We start from the raw sequence: 25,896 nt of genomic DNA, 5'->3' as shown, positions 1-25,896 counted from the left end.
TAAATTAAGGAAAGGTATTTTTTTTTATGTTGCACTCGCCTATCAACGAAACCATTTTTCTCTATTACACGAATTTATCCCCGAATAAAATTCCTGCGATAGAAATATGCCGCAGATACAACAAACTGAAACTTGTAAGAGGTAATTTAATAATTTAATTAATGCGCAGCGACAATGTTTATGTTTAATGCCCTCAACGGACGTCGGAAATTATTGGAATATTCAAAGTTTATCTTCAGCAGGAAAAGACAGTTTGGAGAATTACAAAATCCTAAGAGGAAGATATTTTCATTAATTTACCTCACGTCAAAACTTTATCAATTGATGCGACTGTTGATTTTTCGTGACCCAAGGAAACTTCTCTACGGAAATGGCAAAAAAAAACTTAACTGAAATGAAAAATATCCGTGTTTTTAATTAAATCAATCATTATAGTTGAATGATTATTATACTAAGAGATGTAAAAACAAGTCTGAAGAGGGAAAAACAATTTGAAATAAAGTTCTACTTGTGTTTCATACAAAGGTAAACAGCAAAATGTGTAATAGGTTACTACACAAGTGGTTCTCAAAATTATCGATCCAAGGACTACTTAAACCGAGTCACAGATGAATCGTGGACTACCTAGCCCCTCTCCACTTCTTATCCTATGTCATGTCACTTTAGATAATGATAGTGTGCCATAATATTTTGTCTATCCGATAACCTAACGTGAGAGATGTGTGATGTATGGAAATGCTCTTCTTTTTTTTCTGGCTAAACAACATAGAATTGAATTTGGAAAAATGACTAGGTCGTTCCACTGACCTACCTTGAGAATTACTCTACTATATTATACTTTATATAATTTTTGACTTTCTACCCTGTGTGTACTGAGGGCTTTTGTATCAAACCCATCGTGGATTCGGCCAGCCCACAATGGGACAACAGAGTGGTGAGGGACGAAGCCCGACATATCCGGGACGGACCAGCCCCGAAAAATTTTCGGGGTTTTCAGACCCGTTCGGATGCGATTCCGGATCCAGACTGACAACTTATCGACGGCCGGATTGGCTGAGAGGTTATTTTCTGAGAACAAGTTGGAATCTTAGTTTTTGTTTGATTCTGTATTTGTTTTGTAGGTGCAAATGTTTGCACATATGAAATACTTTTTATGTTAAGATGCGAATGTCATGAATGTTTTCGTAAAATCGATTTATTCATGCATAAATTTTTTAAAACAGTACTCTTTAAAGGAATTTTCTGATAATGTATTTTTTTCCCTCTATTTATTTGGATGAAAAAGTTAATAAGAACTTAAACTTGCGATTAAAAATATTCTTAATATAAAAATGAATTAATGATTGAATGGATAAAAATAAGGAATTCATTTTCACAAATAGGAATAAATTAGAAAGTAACATTAAACAGAGGAGCTTATCCAGTTTTTTTCCTCATTTGTATCATGAAATCTAATTGAATTTTAATTTAGATTGTGTAAAGACTTAGAAGTATAGAAATTAAAACAATTATTTAAGTTTATAAATATTCAAGATATTCGTGTTATTTATATATATATATAAAACACAGTATAAATCACTGTTGCTTTTTATTTCAACTTAATCTACAAGGTGTGATAAGTCTGTACAATTAGCTATCCCCGGGCTACATCAAGAAGTATAAATCATGTAAACAATTACATATTATAATCAATTAGTTACAATATCTTTGATTTGTGAATGAAAGATACGATGTTCTTTCTTCAATCATACGTAAGCCAACTCATTAATGATAAAGATATAGAGACTGTGTTCTCTTTCGGATTAATGAGAATCTCTCTGTTTTATTTAACACCCGACCATGATATCTACCTCTCAACTTTTTCGGTTTTGGTTCTGTTCCTATATCTCATTGTCAATTTATCAATTTAATAATAATGAATTTTTAAGATACAGAGCAGTATGGAGGAAAAATTGTTCCAGCCCAAAAAAGGAGATCGGGTTTCCTTTATAACGATTTCACCTTCAATTCTCACCTAATTACTTCGACTTTTCTGATTTCTAAATTTCCCTTCGTAGATCTGTGTGTTGTCGAGAGAGGAAAAAATATACCTTAAAGATAACTTTCCTCCTATGAAAAAGTCTATTTGTTTGGTGCATTGTTGCACGCTAGCGGGTGATTTGAAATTAGAACTGTATTTGTAACGTTCGCAGCGGAAAGTGGTCCGGCCAACGCAGGACCTGTTCCTGCACCTTAATATAATATAATTTATATTAATAAAACTTTAACATCTGTATGTACTATAAAAACGTTTTTTTAATAGTGTATACAGATGTACAGTACATATTTTTTTAATCTCTTTTCGTTCTGCGAGCATTAAGAGAGCCTTTCTTCCATATCCATGGGTTCTACCAGGCCCACAATGAGGAATAGGAACAGACCGTCCGTGAAAAATTTCTTGGAAACTGCATGCCCGAATTCGATCCCGAGTCCCCTAGAACGGTACGTTGACACCTTAATAATCTCGCCATCTGGCCGTCACTTTAAAAAAAGGTTTGTATAAATCAGCGTCTAGACAACGTCGTATCCTTCACAACAGAAGTCATCAATGATTTTTCATTCACGTTTGGATTTCAAACTCCATTATTATACTCGTACTAATTGATCTAAGTGCGGGTCACGTCGTCCATAATTGTCTACAAAATCGAAATTGGCCGAACAACCCAAAGTGCGCCAAAGCCTCCCATCAGCAAATCAATCACTGCAGATGCATAATATATAATGCAGTGTTAATATAATGCTGTGTATAGTTATTCATTTATAGTAAATAATTTTCCAATTCCTCTTTGATAATAATCTGAGGAAGGAAACATAAATTCTGGACACATTTTCTGCATTAATCCTCAATTTAAAGTTGATTCTTTTCTTCCAGAAATTCTAAATTAGAAATTAATTTATGATAAATATTAGGTCGCATCTCGTGATAATTTTAACTGCCTACTTTTAATCTAATTATTAAACTAGCGTTACTATAACCCGATAATACGGCAGATCGTTTGGCAATCCCCATTTTATTTATTCGAAAATTAGAAACATATCAAGCAGGATTATGTACTGAATAAAGACACGTTTGCATATTAAAATTATTATTAGTAAGCAGAAATTTGTAGAATAATCATGGTTAAGTTTATATTAACTTGATGTATTGGGAGTTTTCATCGCAATTCATGGAGAAATTTTATTCGTTTGCGAAAATTACAACCCGTGGCAATTGTTTGATAAAATCATAAAAATTTTACCAAAAATCTCTGTTTACCTTAAAATTTCGGCAAAGAAATCGATTTGTCGTTAGTCCCGTTTATGTTTTTCTCCTGAAATCGCTTTAGCTCCGAGAATCCCGAAAATTAATCAATCGGAAACAACAAACACAGATTATTCATTATACTGTATATTTAAAATTTTATATGCTGAGTTATTGATTTAAAAATTCGATTTTGGCTATTTACTTTATGCTTATTTTCAAAAACTATAAATATGTAATATAAAAATAATTGCAATGTTCAAATTTGTGATTTATGAAATTAAAATTTCTCTCCCAGATACTCCTATATTATCGGCGTCATACTTGAAAGCACTGTTTTCGAGGAGTAGCTCGTCATTTCTTTTTTCCACGAAAACAAGCACTTAACATTCTTAAATCGAAAATAGTTTTTTAAAAAAAATCACAGTTTCTCTCATATTTCACTCATCTGACGGCTATTTTTTTAATTTATTTAGCTTTATACTAAATTTAAATTAGAAACAAAGTGCTTCAGATCAGTGACTTTGGCCTCACGTGATCGAGTATATAAGATCTATTACAAAACTATTAAATTCGCGGGCCACGGTCCGAGAGTCATTACTTTAATATATATCGTTACTGTCATGACATTTATCTCCTGCGAGATGCGAAGCAAAAGCTAACACTTCTAATATCATTTGCATCGGAGCTCGTTCTATTGAAAAACTTTTCTCTCAAATCATAATAAATTTTACTAACAATAAAAATCATATTTATCTATTGAATTAAAGTTTGCACTCTCCTATAAAATTTAAATTTTTATACGTAGAAACTGTTGTCTGCTAGTTAAAGTATATATTCATATTTGTAAATAGACAATAGATTATGATTTAATGAAGTTTTTATGCAAGAAGACAACCTTACGTTTTTGAGTATTTACAGTTTTTTTATTTCCAAACTTTTCATGGAATAAAACCCAAACGAAACTCATACATATAGTTATATAATATTATATTATACATAACAGTTACTCCCTTATATAAACACTGGAAAAATTAACAAGTTTCAGGTTGGTAGACAGTATTGTTTTTGTAATATGACTATTTTCTTAGGTTATCAGATGCAAGTCACGAGTCACTTAACTTAGTTACTGGTTAACGTATAAAATTGTTATTACCAAAACTTTTTTTAAACAATTTAGCCAGATGTTCATATTAAATGCAAATCGCTAAGAAATACAAGTACAATGATGATGTTACAGTCGACAATACACGCAATTAGCGAAATATTAGTATTACTGATTGACATATTAACTTTAAGCAATGAAGCATCGCTGATTCTGTTAGATCAATGTTACGATATTGATTAATATTTGTCAGAGAATCGGAAGTAACTTCGAAATATCAATTGCATCTGCATAACTGAGTGATAACTGCATAAAAATCATTATTTGCGGTTAGTAAATATTGCTTTCAGCGATTACGACTTTAGGATATATACACCTATATTTGACGATTAGCATTTCTCTTCTGCAATTGCTTATTAGTTGTTAGTGATTTTAGATACTTGTAATTCGAGTGCTCAAAGTGCTATTACTGTACTATAGTTGTAATATTGTAGAGTATTGTACAGTACATAGTACTCTAAATATATTGATTTTCTTTTTCAGCATACAATATATAGATTATCTTTTGTATAAGTAAAAATATATAGTACTGTACATTCATTGTCCAATCCAGACTTCTCAACGATACGTCTCGAACGAACTAGATTCCTTCAGGCCTTTATAAACCGGAATAATACCAATTAATTAATTGTCTATAATGTGTAATTTTATAGAATCAAACTAACATGTTTGAAAATTTATTTTATAGAAGCCAAGCCGTGAATGCGCAAGTATCCAGTCAACGGAATTCTAATTTTTCTGAAGGAACGAAACATAAAAACGAAGAAGAAAGTAGAATTCATCCCACCGCTGCGGAAGAGAGAGAATCTGAATCGGTGACAATCGAGACACAAATAAATTCGTCCGCCGGTTCCGGCCTCGATCATTCGCGATTATCAGGATTCGACAATACAGAATGTGATTCGAATCTCCAAAGTTCGTCTTCCGTAACGAATGTGGGAGAAGACTCCTTCACCACCCAGAAAATGGAGGATACGTCGGAAAATTCGAAGACGGAGGAGACGACGGATCGAGTTCGAGTCGAAGTATGTCTAACAAACAGCGCCACTCAAACGTCGGAGACGCCTCGACTAGCCAGGAAAATCACCAAGAGCCGCGAAGAACTGGAATGTGAACGACTCTCCAGGGATTTCGTCGAATGTTGTGGCGACTCTCTTCTTAAAAGTTTATTAGGTAAGGCTCACTAGTCCAGGCTCGATGGTAACATGCGCCTGAGGCGAAACCGATTTTTGCCGCCCCTGCTTCCAGAACGGTTGCCAATAGAGAGCACTCAGCTCAACTCTCGTGTGAACTATTTATGAACGGCTTTAAAGTACATTTATGGGGACTTTGTTGTATTCGGCTTATTGTCTTTGTTAATTAATTCATTTTTGACCCGCTCGTTTTGCTGCTCTAGGGGCTCCGGGATCGAATTCGGTTTTGGTTGTATTGGTATAAAGCAATGCGACACGTGGGCGATCTGCCGAGGGAAATGCCTCTCGGGAGTTTTTTTTATGGGAAACTGGCTCTATTTAGGTGCTGCTAACGTGACGAGAACCCGGAAAACTCCACATGACCAGCCCGTTGGCGAGAAGCGAACCCACGACCAACTGCCAGTGTTCTGTGGTTTTATCCACTCGACCATTGGTGGGCACGGATCGAATTCTGGCAAGTAAATATAGTTTTTCTCGTCTCTCACTGTCCGGCCAAACTTGCAGTGGACATGAAATAAAGGCCAATAAAACAAGATCTAAATTGTCATCCCAATTAATGGAAGGTAATGAATAATCGTCTTCGATTAACCGGACTGCAGTTTCTATTTGTTAATCCTCGACGAGGCAAGAGGAAAAATTATCGAAACAATAACGGGGACGCGAGTGAAATTAATAATCGATATCGTCGCACGCGTTATCCGCATCGATCCGGCAGGATAGAAGGCGATACGTATTTCAGACGAGATTCCACTCGGTTGAAGGCGAGTGACCACGAAGAGCAACGCTTTTAACCTTTCTCTGTCTGTCTTACGTTTGGAATTCACTTATTTTCGGTTGGTTGGATCTTCTATTATATCTTCGGGAGAGAGAGCGCTCTGAATTTATTTAATACTCGATTAACCGTCGGTCATTTTATAAATAATTGACGAATAATGACGACTCGGTGTATCTTTCAAATTTTCGTTCGTCCGTTTGTTTTTAGACAGAAATAAATGGTCGGAATGAGGAGTACTGTGGATAAATTCACTTATTAAACTAAAATTATATGGAATTTTATCGGGAAATAATCGATTATCCGGGACATCTGATTTTTAAAATGAATTCATAAAAAAAATAATAAAATATAAGGGAGTAATAATGAATAACACCAGTTGATGTTAATATCGCTTTTATTTTTTTTCTTATTTGATATATTAGTGCCAGCTTCGGATCAAAAGACCATGCTAGACTATATGGCGGGACTACTAGATTTGGAAACAGAAAACAACGGAGAGACGGCACTCAGAAATCATCCTCGTAGACAATTACAGCTAGGCAGAGCGAGTGATAAATGCCAGCCAAAACCAGCGATCAATGGATGGTGGTAGGAGCCCTTTACATTGACTTTTACTTCCATCACTCTTAACTATAATAAATTATGTGGAAGGGTATCTCAGCTGTATATTAGTCCTACTCCAAGAGATATCTAGAAACTCTGTCTACATTAATTTTTAACTATCCGTTCCTATTTTCCTCTCCAACGTAACATAAAAAAAAATTAAAATCAATCGCTTAAATATTAATTTCTAATTGTCCATACTCTTGGAATTGTTTAAAATTTAACGATTTCTATAAATTATATTTACAGCTAATAGGAAATTCTCCCAGTGGTATTAAAAATAAAAAATTTTTCACTTGTCTAACAGGGAATCATCCGGAATCCCCCTCGATAGCCCATATTTTTCCGTAATAGAGCCGAAAGCCAAGTTATTAACACGTTATTGTCGAGAAGTTACTAAGTACGAATGGATAAATGAAGCGGAATTAAATAAAAAGAAGGTATGGAAAATTGAATAATAATCTAAGCTACCTTTAACGCCTTGTTGCTAACGATAAAAATTTAAAGATTTTTATTTAGTTATCTATTTGGTTTTTTCAAAACATTTCAAGATTTTAGTGATGTAATATAATTTCCGAGTCGATAAAATTTCTCGAGATATCGTGCATTGTTTGGAAGTTCTTAATTTTACAGTTAGCAATTACCGGAAACAAAGTTTTCTAAGAATATTTCACCGCATCTCGTAACGGACTTTAATTGTGTCATTAATGTGTCGTGTAAGACGAAAATTATGGCCAATAACACAAGTTACACACGGATTCCGTCGGGAAATAACTTAATAAAATTCATGCCAATCATCATTATTCACTTAAAAATTACTCCATATTAATATTCGGAATTTTTATACTTTAACAATTGCTACCGATTACGCTTAATTTGCATTGTAAATCTTTGTAATGCGCGATAATAGACGAATAACTCGAGAAACGTGGCTAAATTACGATATATTTACTCGATGCATAAAATATCTAATAAATTTAAGCCGGGAATTTATATATATATATATATATATCGCAGGACGAATTAATAGCTAGCATCGGAAGGAAACTGGAAATGTTGAGAATGGAGCAGCTAGCAATCAAGGACGAAGTAGCTCAAAACGAGGAGTTAGGCCGAGAAGTGACGTCGAAGGTGGAACAACTAGCTAAACCCAACGAAGCAGAAAAATTTCGACTACACGTCGAGGAACTGGAGAAAATCATCAATCTGTTACTCTCTCTGTCCGGTAGATTAGCAAGGGTTCAGAATGCGTTGATGAATTTACCTAAAGAAGCCAGCAAAGAAGAAAGAGTAAGTATCGTTTTTATAGCTTTTTACCGTCTTTCGATCGAAATATTAATTAGTCGATTTTCGTCAAGATGCTTCTGGAAGCCAAGAGAAACAAGCTGAGCGAACAGCACGAAGAAGCCAGGCACCTTAAAGAGAGCATAGATCGAAGAAGCCAACAGGTTTCCACTTTCTTACATAAATATCTGCGGGACGACGAATACTCCTATTACGACCACTTCGTGAAGAGAAAGTCGAGATTGCTTATCGACGTTCGAGAAATCGACGAAAAGATCAAACTAGGGGAGGAACAGCTAGCGGCGCTCAGAAACAATGCCGATTCGCATCTGTGGACGCAGTTACAATCAAACTTGGATCTTTCTACTAGCCAGGTCCAGTTGTGTAGGACTTGAAATGTATAGTAATAACCGTTGTATGTTGTCGATTAAGACGAGAGGGGGAAAAAAACGTATATATAATTGATTCTCCTGCTATTTGGTGAATATCCCGCTGGTTTCGGGCGAGCCAAATGGTAGTGACGATAAATACATATCTGGCAATACTGAAGAAATGGAAAAGGCCTTAAAAAATTTTAGACCGAAACTTAGTCTGTTGTCGTAAATTCGAGAAAATTATATTTGTTTAGAAGAGTCGATCCCGTCATCGTCGTTCTCGTTTCTACTGTGTGACGCGATATAAACTGTCGACCCGCCTTAGTAAGTGATCTATTCCCGAAAACTATTCGAAGCAGTTGGAAGAATTACGAGTGTAAATCTATTGTTTTTATTAATCCGGAAATTTTAAAAGTAATTTTTTTCGACCGATGGTTTTATTTAACTCCCTGTAAATATATGAACATGAAGCCAAACGTGCCGATTCGACGATATTCGAAAGCTGTTTGCAAGCGAGCTACTTTGTTGAAGAAGACGACACTGCTTCGAAATTCGTGTACAGATAAAACAGTCGTCGTATGTAAAACGCTGAACGAAAGTTGTACATTGTAACCGATAACAATCATTTTTACTTAAAACAAAGGGGATATAAAAATCGTACGCTTGTAAATAAATGCGGCCATCGGTAATTTGGAATACAGCTGCAGAATAATAAAAATAAAACGTTAAACAGTGATTTATTTACCAGTTTGATCCAATATTTTGCTACGAAAGTACTTTTATTCGCGTCACTCCGTTTTCGAGAAAAATTTTATTTATTGGATTGTTTCGGAGGAGATTTGGCGAAGTCTTCGAAGTTAATTTCGATCTTCATTTTGGCAGGAATGTGTTGCCTAGAAAAGAAATAAAAAGGCCAGCTCTTATACATTAGGCCTATACATACATAAACATTCTCTATGGTCAAAACAAAACAATATACGATCATGAAATATAAAATTATTAACTCTAAGATCTTTAAAAAATATTTTCTCACATCAAATCATTATTGATTTGTCTTTTTTTTTTAATCAAAAAACAAGGGATTTCTAGCTATCGGATAAGAATAAGTAAGAATTTTCAAGGTAGATTTCATTAACACTGTTTTCCAACTGTTGTTTAATTTTTCCCAAAACAGTAATTTCATGTAAACGATTTCTTTTCGACCTTTACGAAAATTCGATACTTCTGTCGATAAAGGGTCTGTTATTATCAACATGAGACCAAAATTTTAATTAAATTTCAACGTATTTTTCCGAAAAGTCAATAATTATTTTTAAGTACTTAGCGGCTACGAATCTTTATAGTGTCTCATTAATTAAGGTATACTTCATTTCTCAGGTGCGATTCGCGTTGATTGAAATTATTTTGAAACTTTAACTGTAAAAATTATAAAGGATCCGAATCCGTTCCATGATCTATCCAGTTTAATTCCTTGCCTTGAAGTCTCCAACTTTCGTCAAACTAGCAAACTCCACGAGTATGACGATTGCTGGAGGCGACTGATAAAGAATTTAGCCAGTGTTAGTATAAATTGATCGAATTATTCTTATCTTTTATCGAACTACTACGTGCCATACTCTGATGCCAGAAAAATTATAAATACATCAGATATGTTTAACAGTAACGCAAACTTAATTTGTTTGATTTGGAAAATGTTGGATAAAATCTTAGAAAATAAACAGAATTTTATAACAAGATATAGGGTCTCAAGCAAGCAAATTAAACCAGAAAAAGTAAAGAGTATTTATTTTTCTCTTATTGTTATTTTCTTTACTTTTTCTAAGCCCAAAATACAAGAATTTGTTAGATGAATGGAATGCAATTTGAAGAATATACAATATTCTGTATTATTTACTTCATGATTTATTCTGTGAACAGTTCTGCATTGATATTTTTTAAATAAATAAAACTATTTTACCGAGACTTACGCATTGAAACACGAAATTCGTTTTCGTAATATCCACTAACACAATCTTATTAAATACAGTACATTCATTTCTAAATCCGATGTAAAGAATTATAAGACAGATTTCAATTGAATGCGTTTCTAACAAGTATTCAAAGGTTGAGACGCACTTTAATATACAGTATATAAACGTGGTTAAATAACAAAATAGGCAAGTGTTTGTTAACTAGAGAAAGGCCTGTCAGATTCAACCAAATCATCATTTGCTATCTTTGGGCCAATTGGAGACCCTACAGATTTTTAAAATGGGGGAATTGTTTGTATTGCTTGATGTCTCTTTTCTTACAGAATATGACAATAAGATTAATTCTAGTGTTCTAATAAAGATTACAGTAGTCTTTTAATAGAACAATTCTGCTTTTAGTCAGCATCAATGTTCATGATAAAGTACTTGCAGTGGTTAGTGGATATCTACAGACCGTAAAAAATCTCGTCTCCTCGTTATTTCGGAGTCAATTGTGCAACTAAATTTTCCAGTTCCTCATTTGAAATACCGAAAATGACTTTGAACAACTCAGTCGCGTCGTAGGCAAAACGTAAAAAAACTGCTGCGACTTTAATATTGTTCCTTTTATAGTCTAACAATTTTAATTACAGCAGTTTACATACATTATTTTAACATCTGATTTAACATTTTCTTTGACGTTTACAAAAGTTTATTATATACAGTATGTTCATTCTCTCTACAATGCGCTATTCTGTTTGGCATATTTTTTGTATAATGTACTAAACGCAGCCATGATGCCAATAAACGTCCAATAACGTGGTGCAGGGTGGATAATGGAAGTGCAGTACAGAATTTTGCAAAGTTTTCGAAGAAAACGGAAAAAGATTACTATAAAAATTTTCAAGTCCTTTATGTTCAAACCGTTCTAAGTAAAAAAACCTATTTGTAATCAAAGTTTAGTTACGAAAATTAAAAAACCAGCTAAAGCAACATATGATAGCGAAATTATAACATAAATGTATTTATCTCATCTTATATTTTCCCAACCAGTGGGAAATGTGAACCGAATTCTCGAAACATTACTCGTGGATATCTATTAAGAGATACAATAAATTCGCTAGTCCGGCATACCCCCTAGTGTGATGATCTATGCGCTTCAGTTTCCATCAATAATGGCGTAACTAAGATTGGAAAGATAATGTAAAAAGTACAGAGCAAAATCAGAATGGAGAAAAATTAAGCGTAACATAAAGTACCATTTATTTATAAACAATTTTTATTTATTTATAGAAAACTTATTCACTTTTAAAATTTTTAGTATCTGGAAGATACAACATCCACATCATCCCCATAAGTACGCAATAGGCTTCCATGAAAATGTTAATCTCATGTCACATATCGCGTTTTCCTGGTAACTCGAGTTTCATTTCTGTGCAGAATATTGCATTTCAGCGCGATATTACTTGCTCGCTTGCTTCCAAAAAGAATCAGTACCGAAATAGTATTGGAAGTTACTAGGGCGTTGGCCTACCACTCTGGGGACCCGCAATCGAATTCGGGTCGAAAAACCCAGCAATTTTTCAGGTGGTCTTTCCAGGATATGTCTAGCCCAGTCGCCCACCACCTGATGGGTCTGGAAAAAAAGGCCTTCTTGCGCGTTAAAGCCCACAGAATAGAGTAAAAAAACTTCCGGTTTTCAATTCCGGTGCGCATTTCAAATGTCTTTCGTTCGGCGTTGTCACACAGAACAAAACGCCGACTAAAAAATAATTTTGAGTTGAAGTGAACATTGTTGGTGTGGTGTAAGCTCAACTTATGCATCATCAACTACGGCAACGTTAAAGTCGAAAAACGCTCTCCTGGTCATGATGTGTTTTTCTACTTTCGCTCGTGTGATTTCGGAGGAAGTGGAAGCAGTGTGCTTTGCATTAAACGACGTAATATAATTGTTACTGAAGTCGTGACACGCTTCGTATTACATGTTAACCGAACTCTAACATTGAAATGCCAATCCGCTTCCACGGAACCACAAATCTATATCGCTTTAACGTGGACTTCACATCAACCAATAACATACTAACGAAGTTTGAGGTATTTTATAAATTGAATATTTACTTTGCATATCGTATATCAAAAATATTATTAAAGCATAATTTCCATGATCGAACCCGGTCACTGAAAATCATGTTTTGCATATCAAATACAGACAATGAATTTAATTCATACTAAACTTAATAACCATTCTGGTAAAGATAAATTCATATAAAATCTAATTAAACCACAATACTAATAATTTCCAATGGCGGGGGGAAAAATATATAAAAGAATTTCCATTAACCATAATCATTAAATATAAGAGAATGGGATTTCAGATATAATACTAGTACACAGATGTCACAGATAAAAGCTGAAATAAAAACATTCTGACAAAAATAACTAACATTATCATAATGTTTAAGCTAACTCAAATGGTAATAAAAATATTGATGCAAAAATTTCTCTTAAACTTTATTATAGATAATACCAAAATTAAGTACTTAAAATTACATATGTAAAATTTGCCAAGTTTGATTTTAAATAATAATTCTTTATTCTTACATTTCTCAATTATACATGAATATTGGATCTTACTATTTGGTCAAAATATAAATCAATTTATTTTTTATTTAAATTGCCTTAAAAATCATCCTAAAACATCTTTAACGTAAATTTACTATATTTTCAAGTTTAATACGAATTTATTTTATCATTACAATCTAACGTTGGTTGTTTATTAAACGCAAATATAACGTTTAAAACCCACACTTTTGGATCAGTGTTCAGGAATGCATTTAGAATTTAAAGTTAATCTTACAGGAAATCTCGTTTCTTGATATATATTTTACTGTGGAGCTTCGAGAACTCTTTGCCGATGGCAAGAAATTAGCATATTTTAAACAGTTTTCGAAAAATCTTCTCGAAAACTAACCATAAATACCAATAAAAAAAGGAAAAAAATGAAAATGGAAAGAAATTTCAGAAAGATATATATCTGTATATATAGTTTATTATTCCACATCAATAATTCTAAAATTAATCATGAAAGATGTTTATATCTCTGAAATTTCAGTATTTATGAATCCTATTCTTACATGTACAATTTTTTTTTTTAAGTAAAAATGCAAAATCTTATAATATCTCATACTGTAGTTTTAATAATAAAATTATTAAAAGTTAAAAACTCCAAAAAAAAAAAAAAAAAAATTAATAAATTAGATAAAGTAATTTACAAGTATCAAAGTATTAAATATTAATCCGTAAAATAAAGCCTTTGTATACTTAAATATTTCATAAATTGAACATTTCTTTTATGATTTATTGGGAATTTACATCTGTAAATAAATTCAACTATTTTTAAACATAAAATAATTTCTCTGGACTGTATTTTCGAGTTATATTACCTGTATATAGCATCAAATATATTAATGTAATTTAGTTTTTTTTTCCTTTTTAAGTCATTTAATAATAATTAAACAATTAAACTTTCTAAATTTTTTCTTTTTAAGAAATATATAGAAATAAATTTGATAAATAAATAATATATATTAATTACATATAAAAATTTATTTACATTAAATTATAAAAGTGTAAAATCGCTCTCTAAATATGTTTTATTGCTGTCTTCCATTATCTAATGTATAATGAATCTATTATAAAAGTTATAATCAAATAGTAATATTGTTAATAGATTTTACCATAGAATCTATTAACAATATTACTATTTGATTATAAGAGTTGACTAATTATATATGCTTATAATTGTTAAGTAATTTTACATTATTACTATTATTAAAGTGCTAATAATATTACAAATATATGAATAGTAATATTAATATTAAATCATCTTTCAAACAAATTAATTTTTGTAAATAGAAAATGAATACAGTATATAAATATATTGATATTTTATTAATTTCAAATGTTTAAAATCAATAGAAAACAATTAACAAAATATATAAAGAAAGGAACAACTTCGAAATTCAATTACTTCAAAAATTTTTTCAGCATTTAATAATAATAGTTATTTATTTATTTACAATTAATTTAATTTATCATCAATCTATAAGATAAATCGATTTAATAACATATGGATATTCATCGAGATTAGATATCATTTATATTTAGAAATTATCTAAGTAAACTTTTATTTACAATCTGTTTAAAATAAATTATTAAAAATTACAAATATATTTGTCTATTAAATTAAATTATAATTAAAACTTGCAGCCAATTTCTGCTTACAAAATGCTTTTCGATAATAAGTATTCAAATTCGTTCGCTATAAATGCCAAAGTAGTTTAAAACGAATTAAACAAATTGGAGATAACAGAATTTTCTATAATTTATGGCAGCTATAGACTATGTATAATATCCACAAATAATAATTCATTTAAAAACATGGCTACTTTAAACTTCAGGAATTAAATTAAATTTTCTCAAAATAGACAAACTATTATTTATTTTTCTGCCTTTCAAGATCCCATCGATAAAAAGTATTGGTGATTGTCCAATTTTTTAAACGTATTAATATACTAGTTACGAGTTCTTACTGCGATACGAATTTTTCAGATACGAGGTATCACTTATTAGTCATCGATATAGTTAATAACTTGATTAGCAATGAATTATTCGCAATTCAGTTCACAGAATCAAAGCAATAAATTAGACGTTAAACAAGTATGACATAAATTTCTCTTTCAATAGTTATTAATATTCCAAACTAAACTTTATCTTATCGATATTTTTCTATGTTGTATTTCAATAATTCATAATATTAAAATTCATTCTTATTTTCTATAAATATTATAAGCCTACACAAGCTACATTTAAAATCATATAGTATTTCTTTTATTAAAAAAAAAACACTGATTTTAAAATGTTCAATTCCAATGTTCATTAAAAAAATAAAAGCATTTAATTCAAACAATTAAATTTCTAAATAAATAAATAAAAAGTTGTAGCAGCAAAATTCTGAAAAGTATTTAGACCTACAAGAATTTAAAAGAATTGTTTATATGCATACACACACGCCTACATATTTGTTTATATTATGAATTACAAACTAATCAATTAATCCAACATGTACAGGATGAACGACAATGTTTTCCAACAACAATTTTGAACCATTTCTTATTCATATCGAGCATTTTTTTGCTACAATAACTGTCAGAAAACTGTTAAATATGTATATCAAAAATGTGACATTTCTATCAGAGAATGCAACACGGAATTCTTCGCTACAGTTGATCAGATCAAATAAAAATATTGATGCATGAAAACCGGTGTCATTTCATTGATATTTTTCACAATATCTTTAATAAAATATATTAAAATGTACAATTGTTTCACACACTATTTTACGAATTGTCAAGGAATTATATATTTGTTTCATCTACGACAAATCGCTATGAAGGACAAACGTTTTATTGTAAACATTGTTTGACTCACGGAATCTAACTACTAAAATATTTATTCATGAAAATCATTGTATAAATATGTGAAATTGTAACTTTATTTAACCGCTTTTCGTCAGCATTTAGAATAAACAAAATCTAATTTTTTTCCGTTAGGAAATCAGACATTAATTATTCCTCCTGTTAGCGTAAAACGATTAAAATTAAAATACTGCTAAAAAATACTAATTTTCTCTGATTTCTTATTCTAAATTATTCTTTTTAATCTTGACGAATGCGTATCCTTTCAAACTTCTCCATCTATTCTATGTCATATTCATCAAGATTAACAATTAGATTAATGAGAAAATGGGCTTAAATGAATTAAATTGTTACTATAATTATCTAGATACGCAATCTCAACCAATTTATATGTGAATAACGACGCAATCGAGTATATTATTCCTGAAACAGCGCTCTTTTTAAAAGAAGCTAGATCGGAAGTCGCCGACATCTTTATTAAATAGCTTATACAGTATTTAGTGAATATGAAGGTTTTTCACTATGTATTTTATCGTCTAATTTAAGTTTAAACTGAAATTAGGTCAAAGGTTACGGATACATTCGACGTTAATTAACACGTGGAATGCAAGTAACAAAGACCACCCCGGTTTTCGCACCGTCCGTTTAGTTTGTAAAACTTCCAATTTTCCCGTTGTATGGCGCCGTAATCGGTATAGAAGACGTTTAAAATTAAATTTTTAAATTTTGACATATCAGTAATCTGAAGATTTTGTTTCTTGTCAATTTTGATTATTCACAATTATCACAGACAATTGTAAATCGTTTATCTACAGGTTAATGCGAATATTAATTAATTATAAAGTTTTGCATTAAGTAAACAATTTACAACAGAAAGCAAATATAACCAAACATTTCGGGTAATAAATGCTATCTTATACAAAGCTTTATGGAAGTTCGAAAAAAATAAATAGTTATAAATTAATACAAATATGAAAATTTGAACAGAATCACAGAGTAAACTGATGTTGCTGCGTACAAAATTAAAATCATGGAATGAATACAAATAATATTAATCTATATAATTATAAAGAACAAATATTCCTGTCATCTACGCTGCATATGTTTATTATAAAATGTACTCTTCATATTGAGTACTTTACTTCAAAGGTAAAAGTTTACTTAGGTAGTCCTTATGGCGGCAGTTCCAGTCGCCATCTTGATGTGAACGCTACGTCCACAAACAAGATGGCAACCGGCGCAGCTACTTACTACACCGGCATTTAAAGAAAAAAACTTTCACTCACCGTTGACATATTTCCAATTCCTTTTCTCCGATTTATTCGGTAAAAAAAAAATGGTTCGGATTATTTTTTCGTAACTTCATCCTTTTCCATCGTAGAAACTTTTTCCGCATTCTTAACACACGTCTATATTCTTCCTCTTACGTTTTCGGATTTATTGGTACTCACTTTCAGGACTGAAGGTACTGTACAATATCCGGCTCTTTCCAAACTAAAACACATCACGCTCCTGGATAAAACTTATTCGTATGCTTAACAAAGAGGTCGAACCTTTCTCCTAGTTTTTTCCTTTTGCTCACAACAATCTCGTCGATTTTCAGTTCCATCCAGTTTTCATTCCGGTAAAGATTAGACAATGAGACAATCATAATCTGTCGTATGAAATTCGCCCAGTCAACAGATGTTCGACTACTCACGCCCACAGCCACAGGTGACGCTCAACGTACAGTACATTATATGCAAATTAAATGTCAAATAAACGAAAAAGTAGTTTCATAAGAAATTTTCCCAAATTTACTTCAAATGATGAACTGTTCATCTTGTATTTATGACATCTAAAAGAAACAGAATCACAAATCTTTCGATAATTTAATTTACGACGACCATCACATTTCGAACTATCTGGATCTGCAGATTGCATACCAAACTTTATGGCAAACATACCATCTGACGAAGTTCTTTTGTCAAAATTAAATTCAAATATTCCGATACCAAAAAGTGAAAAAAAAAATCCCTCGAAGTACACTTTTGCCAAGAAAATTGTTGATGTCTTTCAAACTCCACCATTACAACAATAAACGATAAAATATCAAATGTAAGCTTAAAAAAAAGATTCACACAACAATGTATAACTTTTTGAACCTGAAAAATTAAATAACACTTAAGAAGCCTACTGCTCCAGAGGAACAGAGATCAAATTTGGGAATTTTTCGAAGTGGTGTTCTGTCCCGGATATGCAGGCCAGGACAGATGGCGGAAATGGGATATATATATATATATATTGCATTTATCGTGTTTCCTCCATTCAAAGGAACACATTTTTAAATCCATCTTTTACGTTTCCGAAATAAAAATGAGTCTTAGGTCGATGACGTCTTACATTCGCAGCCCAAAACAAGAATCAGAAGTCATCCCAAACAGACTGTGATGTACCAATAACAGACTTTTCGGCTATTTTGCTGAATATCACTTCTGTTCAAACGAACTTTACTATTGACTCTTCAATCTACTGTTTAAAATGCTTTCGAGATAATAGTATTAAAAGAAAATTTATATATACCCAAATAGGAAATAAAACTGTCAAATATTACTTGGTTCGTGGCATTTCTATTTTCCCCTTTCTTGTCACTTAACAAAACTTAATAAAATTGATTATTTAAAAATCTTTCTCAATAAAATAATCTTAAGATTCAAAGTTCAAACTCGTGACACGTCTTAGAATCGAGGAAATAGTGTATCACATCGTTTTTCATGTTACAATTTGTGGCAACATATACAACTATTTGTTTTTCAATAGAAATTTCAATCAAGAAAGATAAAATCATCTTAACTTTTTAAAATTTAAATATCTTACGTCATTCATTGTAAATGAAGACATTGGGCAGGAATAGTGTATTAACACATTTTTTCGTGTTTCTGGAAAAATAACTCTGAAGTTCCGAATATGCTCTGTATTTTAAGGCAGATCACAGATGATTAATGTTAAAAGTTGACAGGCCAGTCTATGAGAAGTTATGGATCGTGAGTCTGAAAATTATATCAGCTGTGTAGAAATTCAACAACGTTCAATAGAGAAATTAACATGTTCTTGCCTCAAGATCTTCAATTTATATAACTGCGTGAGAATGCGATATGAAACGGATTTGTATCATATATTTCATGTACTGTACCAAATCCTAATGTTAAACGAGTTTACTTAATTCATAAAATAGTTTTTCTCTCGATTCTCTCCATCCTGTGGTCACTAAGAGGGCCTTTTTATCAAGCTCATCGTGGATTCGGCCAGACCCATGAAAGGCGTCCGGGTGTGAGGGACAGATTCTTAGATATAAAATCCCCAAAGAATCCTTAGGGATTTTGTACCCGTCAATTTTCGTTCTCGAGTCCCCAAGAGCGGTAGGCTGACAATTTAACTACTCGGCCATCCAGCTGTCTATCCAGATTATAACAGTTTCTTATAGTTCAATAACTTAAATTTTTAATACAGTAAAAGCGTAAATTAAATTTATATATTTTCAAAATAATTAAAAATCTGTTTTTCGCAAAATGTATATATTCTAATAGACTTTTCCATCAAACATTTTGACGTTTACGATGTTAGAAATATGGACTGATTTTCCAGAAAAAATGCATTTTATTTTGTTGATATACGAACGACTCCATAAACACAAAAAACAGAAAAATAATTGCCTTAATGAACCATATTCTTTTACTGACTTTTTATTCTCTAAATTTATTTATATATGCTAATCATTATTGTATTTTTTTATTAGATATTTTTTAAAGAATTAATTAAACATGAGCACAGAAAAAGACTTTTTTAAATTTTAAATTACTTCTAAAAATATTAAATATTTTAAATAGCATTGATGATATTCTGTGTATTATGTTTTGTATGTTGAATGAACATTGTGTATGTTTGAATTTCTCGTGATTATATGATTTATAATTAATATTTTACGGAAATCTACGACAGATTAATACTGTTTTCCCCACAATTTCAGGTTAAAAGTAAATTGGCCAAATTTGTATAGTCTAACCTCTTCAACATTATATCCCTATGATAAACATCTTTACTCTTATTTAATTTTAAATTTTAAAAATAATCACCACGTTTAATAATGGTTTTTATTTTTGTAAATTTGTTAATGGTATAATATTCTATTTAAGATTGGAATTTCGATGTTATATCAGAAAAGGATAATGCCTCCGCCAGACACAGCGCTACGTATGCTACTGTACGTACTGTACGTCACAGAAAGTTTTGCTGTCGTATATTTTTCTAGTCTGTTTTCGAGTACGAGCACGTGCAGTGGACATCGAACTGCTGATTGTTTATTTCACCACGTTCGACGCCCCGTGTAATAAAAATGATACTATTGGAGATTGAAGAAATTATAAAATATCCATGTCTAGGGAAGAAATCTTTAGAAGAATACCGGAATCAAAACATTAAGGACAATGCGTGGGATCGTGCGCGAGAATTCACATCATGCGCCCACTTCCTTTTCTGTTTATTTATTATTACTACACAATGAAAGTGACAGCAGATCATCATCAGAACCATCACTACTCTCCCAGGACAGACTATCCGCCAACACACATCTTCAACCAAACCAACATTTTTTGTCAAAAATCAGCTTTTACAGCTTTCAGTTTGGCCACCCACTGAAGGCAACATAGTGAATGTAGTGTCCATAGCAAAGCACTCTGGCAGAAGCTATCTTTGGTTATTTTAGAAAACGTAACGGCAAATTATTAGATTTATGGCATATCACTCAACAATATGACACATTAAAAAAATATTATTTCAATGCTAACAGTACTCTTGCTATATCAGAAAAAAATTATCAAAAAGAAAATAAATTCTAATTATTGATTAATTCTCTTATAAAAGAATATAAAAATTGCTGTAAAATCTGCCAAGAATTGAAAATAAAAATTGGAAATGCATGATATTACATTAAATAATATTGCATTACACTGAGAGATTGTGGATGGGATCCCATCTGATCACCAATCTCTCAAGGCTAGAGACTATGTTATAGTGCTGCTATCCTACAAAAATATTTCTTCTCATCATTTCTTTTGCAAACAGCATTAAAGGACTAGAAAAATAAAATAATTTTTTTGTGTTTTGATTAAAAGCATATTTTCTATCTTTTACATATTTTATTCAATTAACTTCCATAGGACTTCATAAGGAGAAAATATATAAGTCAGCTTATAATCTTAAAACTTTGTTAACTAATGGAGATATTATCATACAGGAAATTATAAAAGAGTAAAATGAGTTAGTTGGCACTAAAATTACAATATCTAAAGGTGAAAGATGTGGAAAAAGTACACAAAATGAAAATACCAGTTATAATAAAAAGGCCGTATGCACTCTATTAAATATAATACCCCAGTATTAAAAATGATAATTTTAATAATTATTTATTATATTGATTTATATGTAAAGTGACATTTTCAATATAACGTAAAAAACTGAAACCAAATGTTAAAATTCTGCTATTTTCTTATAGCGTATCTTAACCTGACAAAAGAGACATCTCGAAGAATTGTTACTTTTAGTCTCTAAAGCACAAATTAATTAATCTTAACGTAAGTGAAAATTAAAATTTGATGGAGTCCCAAAAGGAAACTTAAACTGTCAGTTGTTAACTCTGATAAACAGAAAGGAGAATGATCAATCTGAAAAGTAACAGCACTTTAACAGAACATTTGCTGAGAAATAATGATTAAATAATTCATGTTTTTTTTTACCTGTACATATATTTACAATAATTCTTATATTTATACACTGTTCCAATAATCAATAAAATAATTTTAAAAATATTTAATTTTCCTAAAGAATTTTAGTTGTTTTCTATCAGATGTATATAACCTAAAATAATATAGAACTAATAAATGTTAGATACCTTTAAAATAAAAAACTTCATTAAATGGGGGTTTTTTATTTCATTTTTAATAAAATTGTGATTAAATAGGTCAGCAGATATTTAATGGAACATATAAAAAAATTTTTTTCATTATTAAAAAAATGTTATGAATAATATTTACATCTCTTATAATTTGATATTATTGCAATATTTTCATAAATAAAAATATTAATAAGGCAATAGTTTTTTATTTTGAAATATCTTAATCATGAATATTTTTTTTTCAAAACAACTGTCAGTCAAAAATATTAAATTGACAAAATAAACAACTTGAAGAAGATAGAAACATATAAAGAGATCAATGTACTATTTTATTAGCTGGGAAGAATTTCTTAATAATAGAAAAATGTCCAGAGAGACATCAAACAAAAAATTAACAGAAATTTTAAACTTTTTCTTCAACCAAGACTATTCTTTACATTCTAATAATAGAAAAGCAGGAAAAAAAAGATGATGAAATGGTTTCTGTTAAAATGTATTATTATATAAATTCAGTGATATTACAAATTATGTTTTCTATTATTTAAAATTTTTCATTTTATATATGTCTTTATTTCTTCAAGAAATTTTAAAATAAATATTTTTGAGAAAGATTAAAGTCTTGAGACTTAATAAAACTATTTAAAATCAAATTTAGTCATATTAGGACTGTATAATTGGCATCATTTCTTCATTTTATGATTTCTTAGTTGTGTTTAGATTACAGTTGTCCCTTGATAGTCCGACGTTTTGTAAAACGACATGCTCAGTAGTCCGATGCACCTCCCGTCAAGGTCACCGTAGTCCCTGTCTTCAAAATGTGAGCACAGTACGTACATAGTTATAATGTTCATAAATTATTGTACGTACTGTATTATTTATGCCTATACATACTGTATGTACATTTATTGGCTTCCATATTTCTTTTAATAAACATGTTTTAGTTAACCAAAATGGGTGTTTCATTTCCATATTTTCATTCACCTAGGCAGCATTTTACTCATAACATGTAGAAATATTATAGGCTACTGCTAGCAAAACAATGCCAAATATGTAATCACTTTTGGTAATCCGGACACTTTTGGTAATCCGACACCCTTTGGTCCCATACCTGTCGGATTATCAAGGGACAACTGTATTCTTATTGTCATTGTGACACTGACAGTAATATTTCATTACAATCAAGAATCTAAGTTACTGCTGTTCATATAACTAATGACAATATATAACATATATATGGAATTATATATGTGCTGCTTTGTAAGGCTGTATGTGATTGAGTATATACTGAAGCAGTTATTTTATGAAATTATATTTGAAAGAAAAATTACATGTATATTTTTTTTTTCCTTCAGTCATACAGTTACTATATAAACATTTATTTTTGTTGTTGTTTTTTTAATTTTATAAGAAACTATTTACTCAACAAAGAGTTTGAAAAAGAACAAGAATAATAATTTTAATACAGAAATGAAGAATAAGCTTTGGTACATAAAATAACTTATCACTCAACTTTGGAAATCAAAAATACTTCAAGAAATTCGAATGTTTTCGGATATATTCATCTTCAGTAAATAATTTTAAAATGTAATAATTTCTTCTGGAGAAAATAATTGTAGATAGCCAATGAGCTGGCTGCCAAAATTCAAAAATGCAAGTTACAAATTCTTATAGTTTATGTATCCTGATTAGTTTTACTTTTTGATGAATTGTGTGTTATAGTAGTAAATTACCATTAATTTGCATGTAAATTTTCCAAACTCCACATAGATTAAATTAGGATTGCTATCCATAGGATTGCTATATTTTGAAATACAGTATACAGTAGTTTTGTTTTATGTGGGGATTGCATGTTGGCAAGTACTGTACCACTTAAAATGAAATTTCACATAAATTTGTACTCCATTCAAAGTCTGATTGTCTAGATTTAGCAATATGGAAAAAAAATTCAAACACTGATTTTGGTTTACACAGGTTTTACTATATATAGCTTTGTCATGAATAAAAATATCTTGCCCTGCATTATATGGAGAAAGCTGAGTATTTTTGGTTATGTTGGTAAAATGGATAATTCTAAGTTGATTAAGCATATGATATTTGATAATATAGAAGGAAAGAGTAGGAAGAAAGGCTTGCTGGTAAATGATATAGCTGAGAAGTGGGAGATTTGTACTTGGTTATGCAATGAGATCTGGACTCGAGTACTTGGTATAAGATCATAAAGAATGTATTGAATACCAATGGGCATTAAACCTGTAGAAGTGGAATATAATAAATACAGTTATAACTTCATCATTTATGATGATATTTCATTATCATTATTTTATTAAATTTACTTGTTATTTGTTTCATTTTTTTTTTATATTACACATTCTTAGTTATGCATTGTTGATTTAATAAATTTTCCTAAATCCCATATTATAGTAAAAACAAACAGCTTACTACAATCCAGCAGTATTTTAATGTAAGCAAAAATGTTTCTGATCCAAATTGATGGATCTGCATCATTTGCACAAGAAGAAAAAAAAAAGAATTAGAATAAATAAATATTTGAAATTTAAAAATGGAACATACATTGTACAAAAGTACATGCTGAAGTGTAGTAAGGTGTTTGTTTTTATTATTTATTTCTCTAATTTTGTTTTTATTTGTTATCCTATCTTATAAAAATAAAGTTTATTTTTTATTTTTGTAATATATAGCAGTTTTAAATAGTGTTCATTTTTTATGACAGTTTTTAGGCTGTAATTTGAAAAAATTATAGACCTATAAGTTCCCACTGTCCTCCCTTAATCTCGAGAATGGAGTTAGGTAGATGAAAGATGAGATCAGATATTGAAACCTTAGGGGCTGGAGGCCCCAATTAACTGTATAGTAACTTCCATTGAAAACCAGAAATAAAGTTATTTCAATTCAAAACTTTTGTCCTAAAAGCAGTTAATAGATGACTGGCATGACTCCATTGCTAATGGAAAAGTATGATGTACAGCAAGACACTACAGTACTAATTTGAGGTGGAGGGCATATATTTTAAGTGAAATAAATTAAAAATTGCAGCCTGGCATTATGATGATGTCACAATAAATAATTGTTCGTTATAAATAGTTTTATCTTCAACTAAAGTATAATTATAATTAAATTAATATTTTAATAATTAATTTAGAGGGGTCTGGAAGAAAAGTATTGGACCAAAGTAAGACTAAAACCTGCAATTCCTGCTTACTGTGTGGTCATTACATGTTGTCAGTTATGCTATCTGGACATTTGTCTGATCCTCACTCCCAGAACTTATTAATTTGAATAAAATCTTACTCGGTTACTTACCTGATACAATCTAGCAATTGTTTGGCCTTATTATACAACTATCAGGTTTAAAACATTTATATAAGTACAGTACCACTTTAAAGCAGTCACATGACCTTCAAAATCCAATTGCTGATCATTTCTTGCCTTTCCCCTCGAGATGAGGACATATATATTTATATATGTATTTAAAAAAAAGGCCCTTTTTTTAGTAATATGTAAATAATGTCTTTTTTAATATGTAACTGTAAATCTAATAAAACCTGCTCACTATATTCTGTAAGAAATCTTTTGACTGTCTGTTTATTAGAAAACGGACCAATGGACAGTTGCAAAAAATCTCACCATAGTGTAAAAGCCTTGTCGCAATGTTCCCTGGGTGGTGATGTGCCATAAGATTAAAGATAGACCCTTATAATTCTTCTATAGCATAGTGTTCATATGGACTATTGGTGTAAAAATGCAATTGACATGATGCTTGTTTAAATGGACTTTTCTATCTGGTGCTCTGTTAACAGAAGTCTCACTAACGTAAAACATAGAGGACAAATTGGGAATATGGAAGAG

At 30.8% G+C, this 25,896-nt stretch overlaps 2 protein-coding genes across 8 annotated transcripts in view; one reads left to right on the top strand and one right to left on the bottom strand.

The window, feature by feature from the left end:
* The window catches only part of LOC136975158 (protein Shroom3-like), a 222,092-nt gene extending 212,682 nt beyond the window's left edge, over window positions 1–9,410 (top strand). For 5 of the 6 annotated variants that reach the window (XM_067270189.1, XM_067270191.1, XM_067270192.1 and 2 more), the window contains 6 exons: window positions 2,395–2,481; window positions 5,134–5,618; window positions 6,836–7,001; window positions 7,324–7,456; window positions 8,034–8,306; window positions 8,375–9,410. In XM_067270189.1, coding sequence (XP_067126290.1) covers window positions 2,395–2,481; window positions 5,134–5,618; window positions 6,836–7,001; window positions 7,324–7,456; window positions 8,034–8,306; window positions 8,375–8,695 — 1,465 coding nt within the window. In that variant the 3' untranslated portion in view covers window positions 8,696–9,410. The remainder of the gene's footprint in view (window positions 1–2,394; window positions 2,482–5,133; window positions 5,619–6,835; window positions 7,002–7,323; window positions 7,457–8,033; window positions 8,307–8,374) is intronic. The other variant, XM_067270190.1, reaches the window with a different exon arrangement.
* The window catches only part of LOC136975163 (deoxycytidylate deaminase), a 64,034-nt gene continuing 47,530 nt past the window's right edge, over window positions 9,393–25,896 (bottom strand). For both annotated transcript variants that reach the window (XM_067270203.1, XM_067270204.1), the window contains one exon: window positions 9,393–9,567. In XM_067270203.1, the coding sequence (XP_067126304.1) occupies window positions 9,486–9,567 (82 nt within the window). In that variant the 3' untranslated portion in view covers window positions 9,393–9,485. The remainder of the gene's footprint in view (window positions 9,568–25,896) is intronic.

Source organism: Centruroides vittatus, unplaced genomic scaffold (genome assembly GCF_030686945.1).
Source record: "Centruroides vittatus isolate TY-2023 unplaced genomic scaffold, ASM3068694v2 contig_364, whole genome shotgun sequence".
NCBI classification, from domain to species: Eukaryota; Metazoa; Arthropoda; class Arachnida; order Scorpiones; family Buthidae; genus Centruroides; species Centruroides vittatus.
Note: the sequence above shows the minus strand (reverse complement) of the source record. Positions and strands in the feature narration are given on the sequence as shown.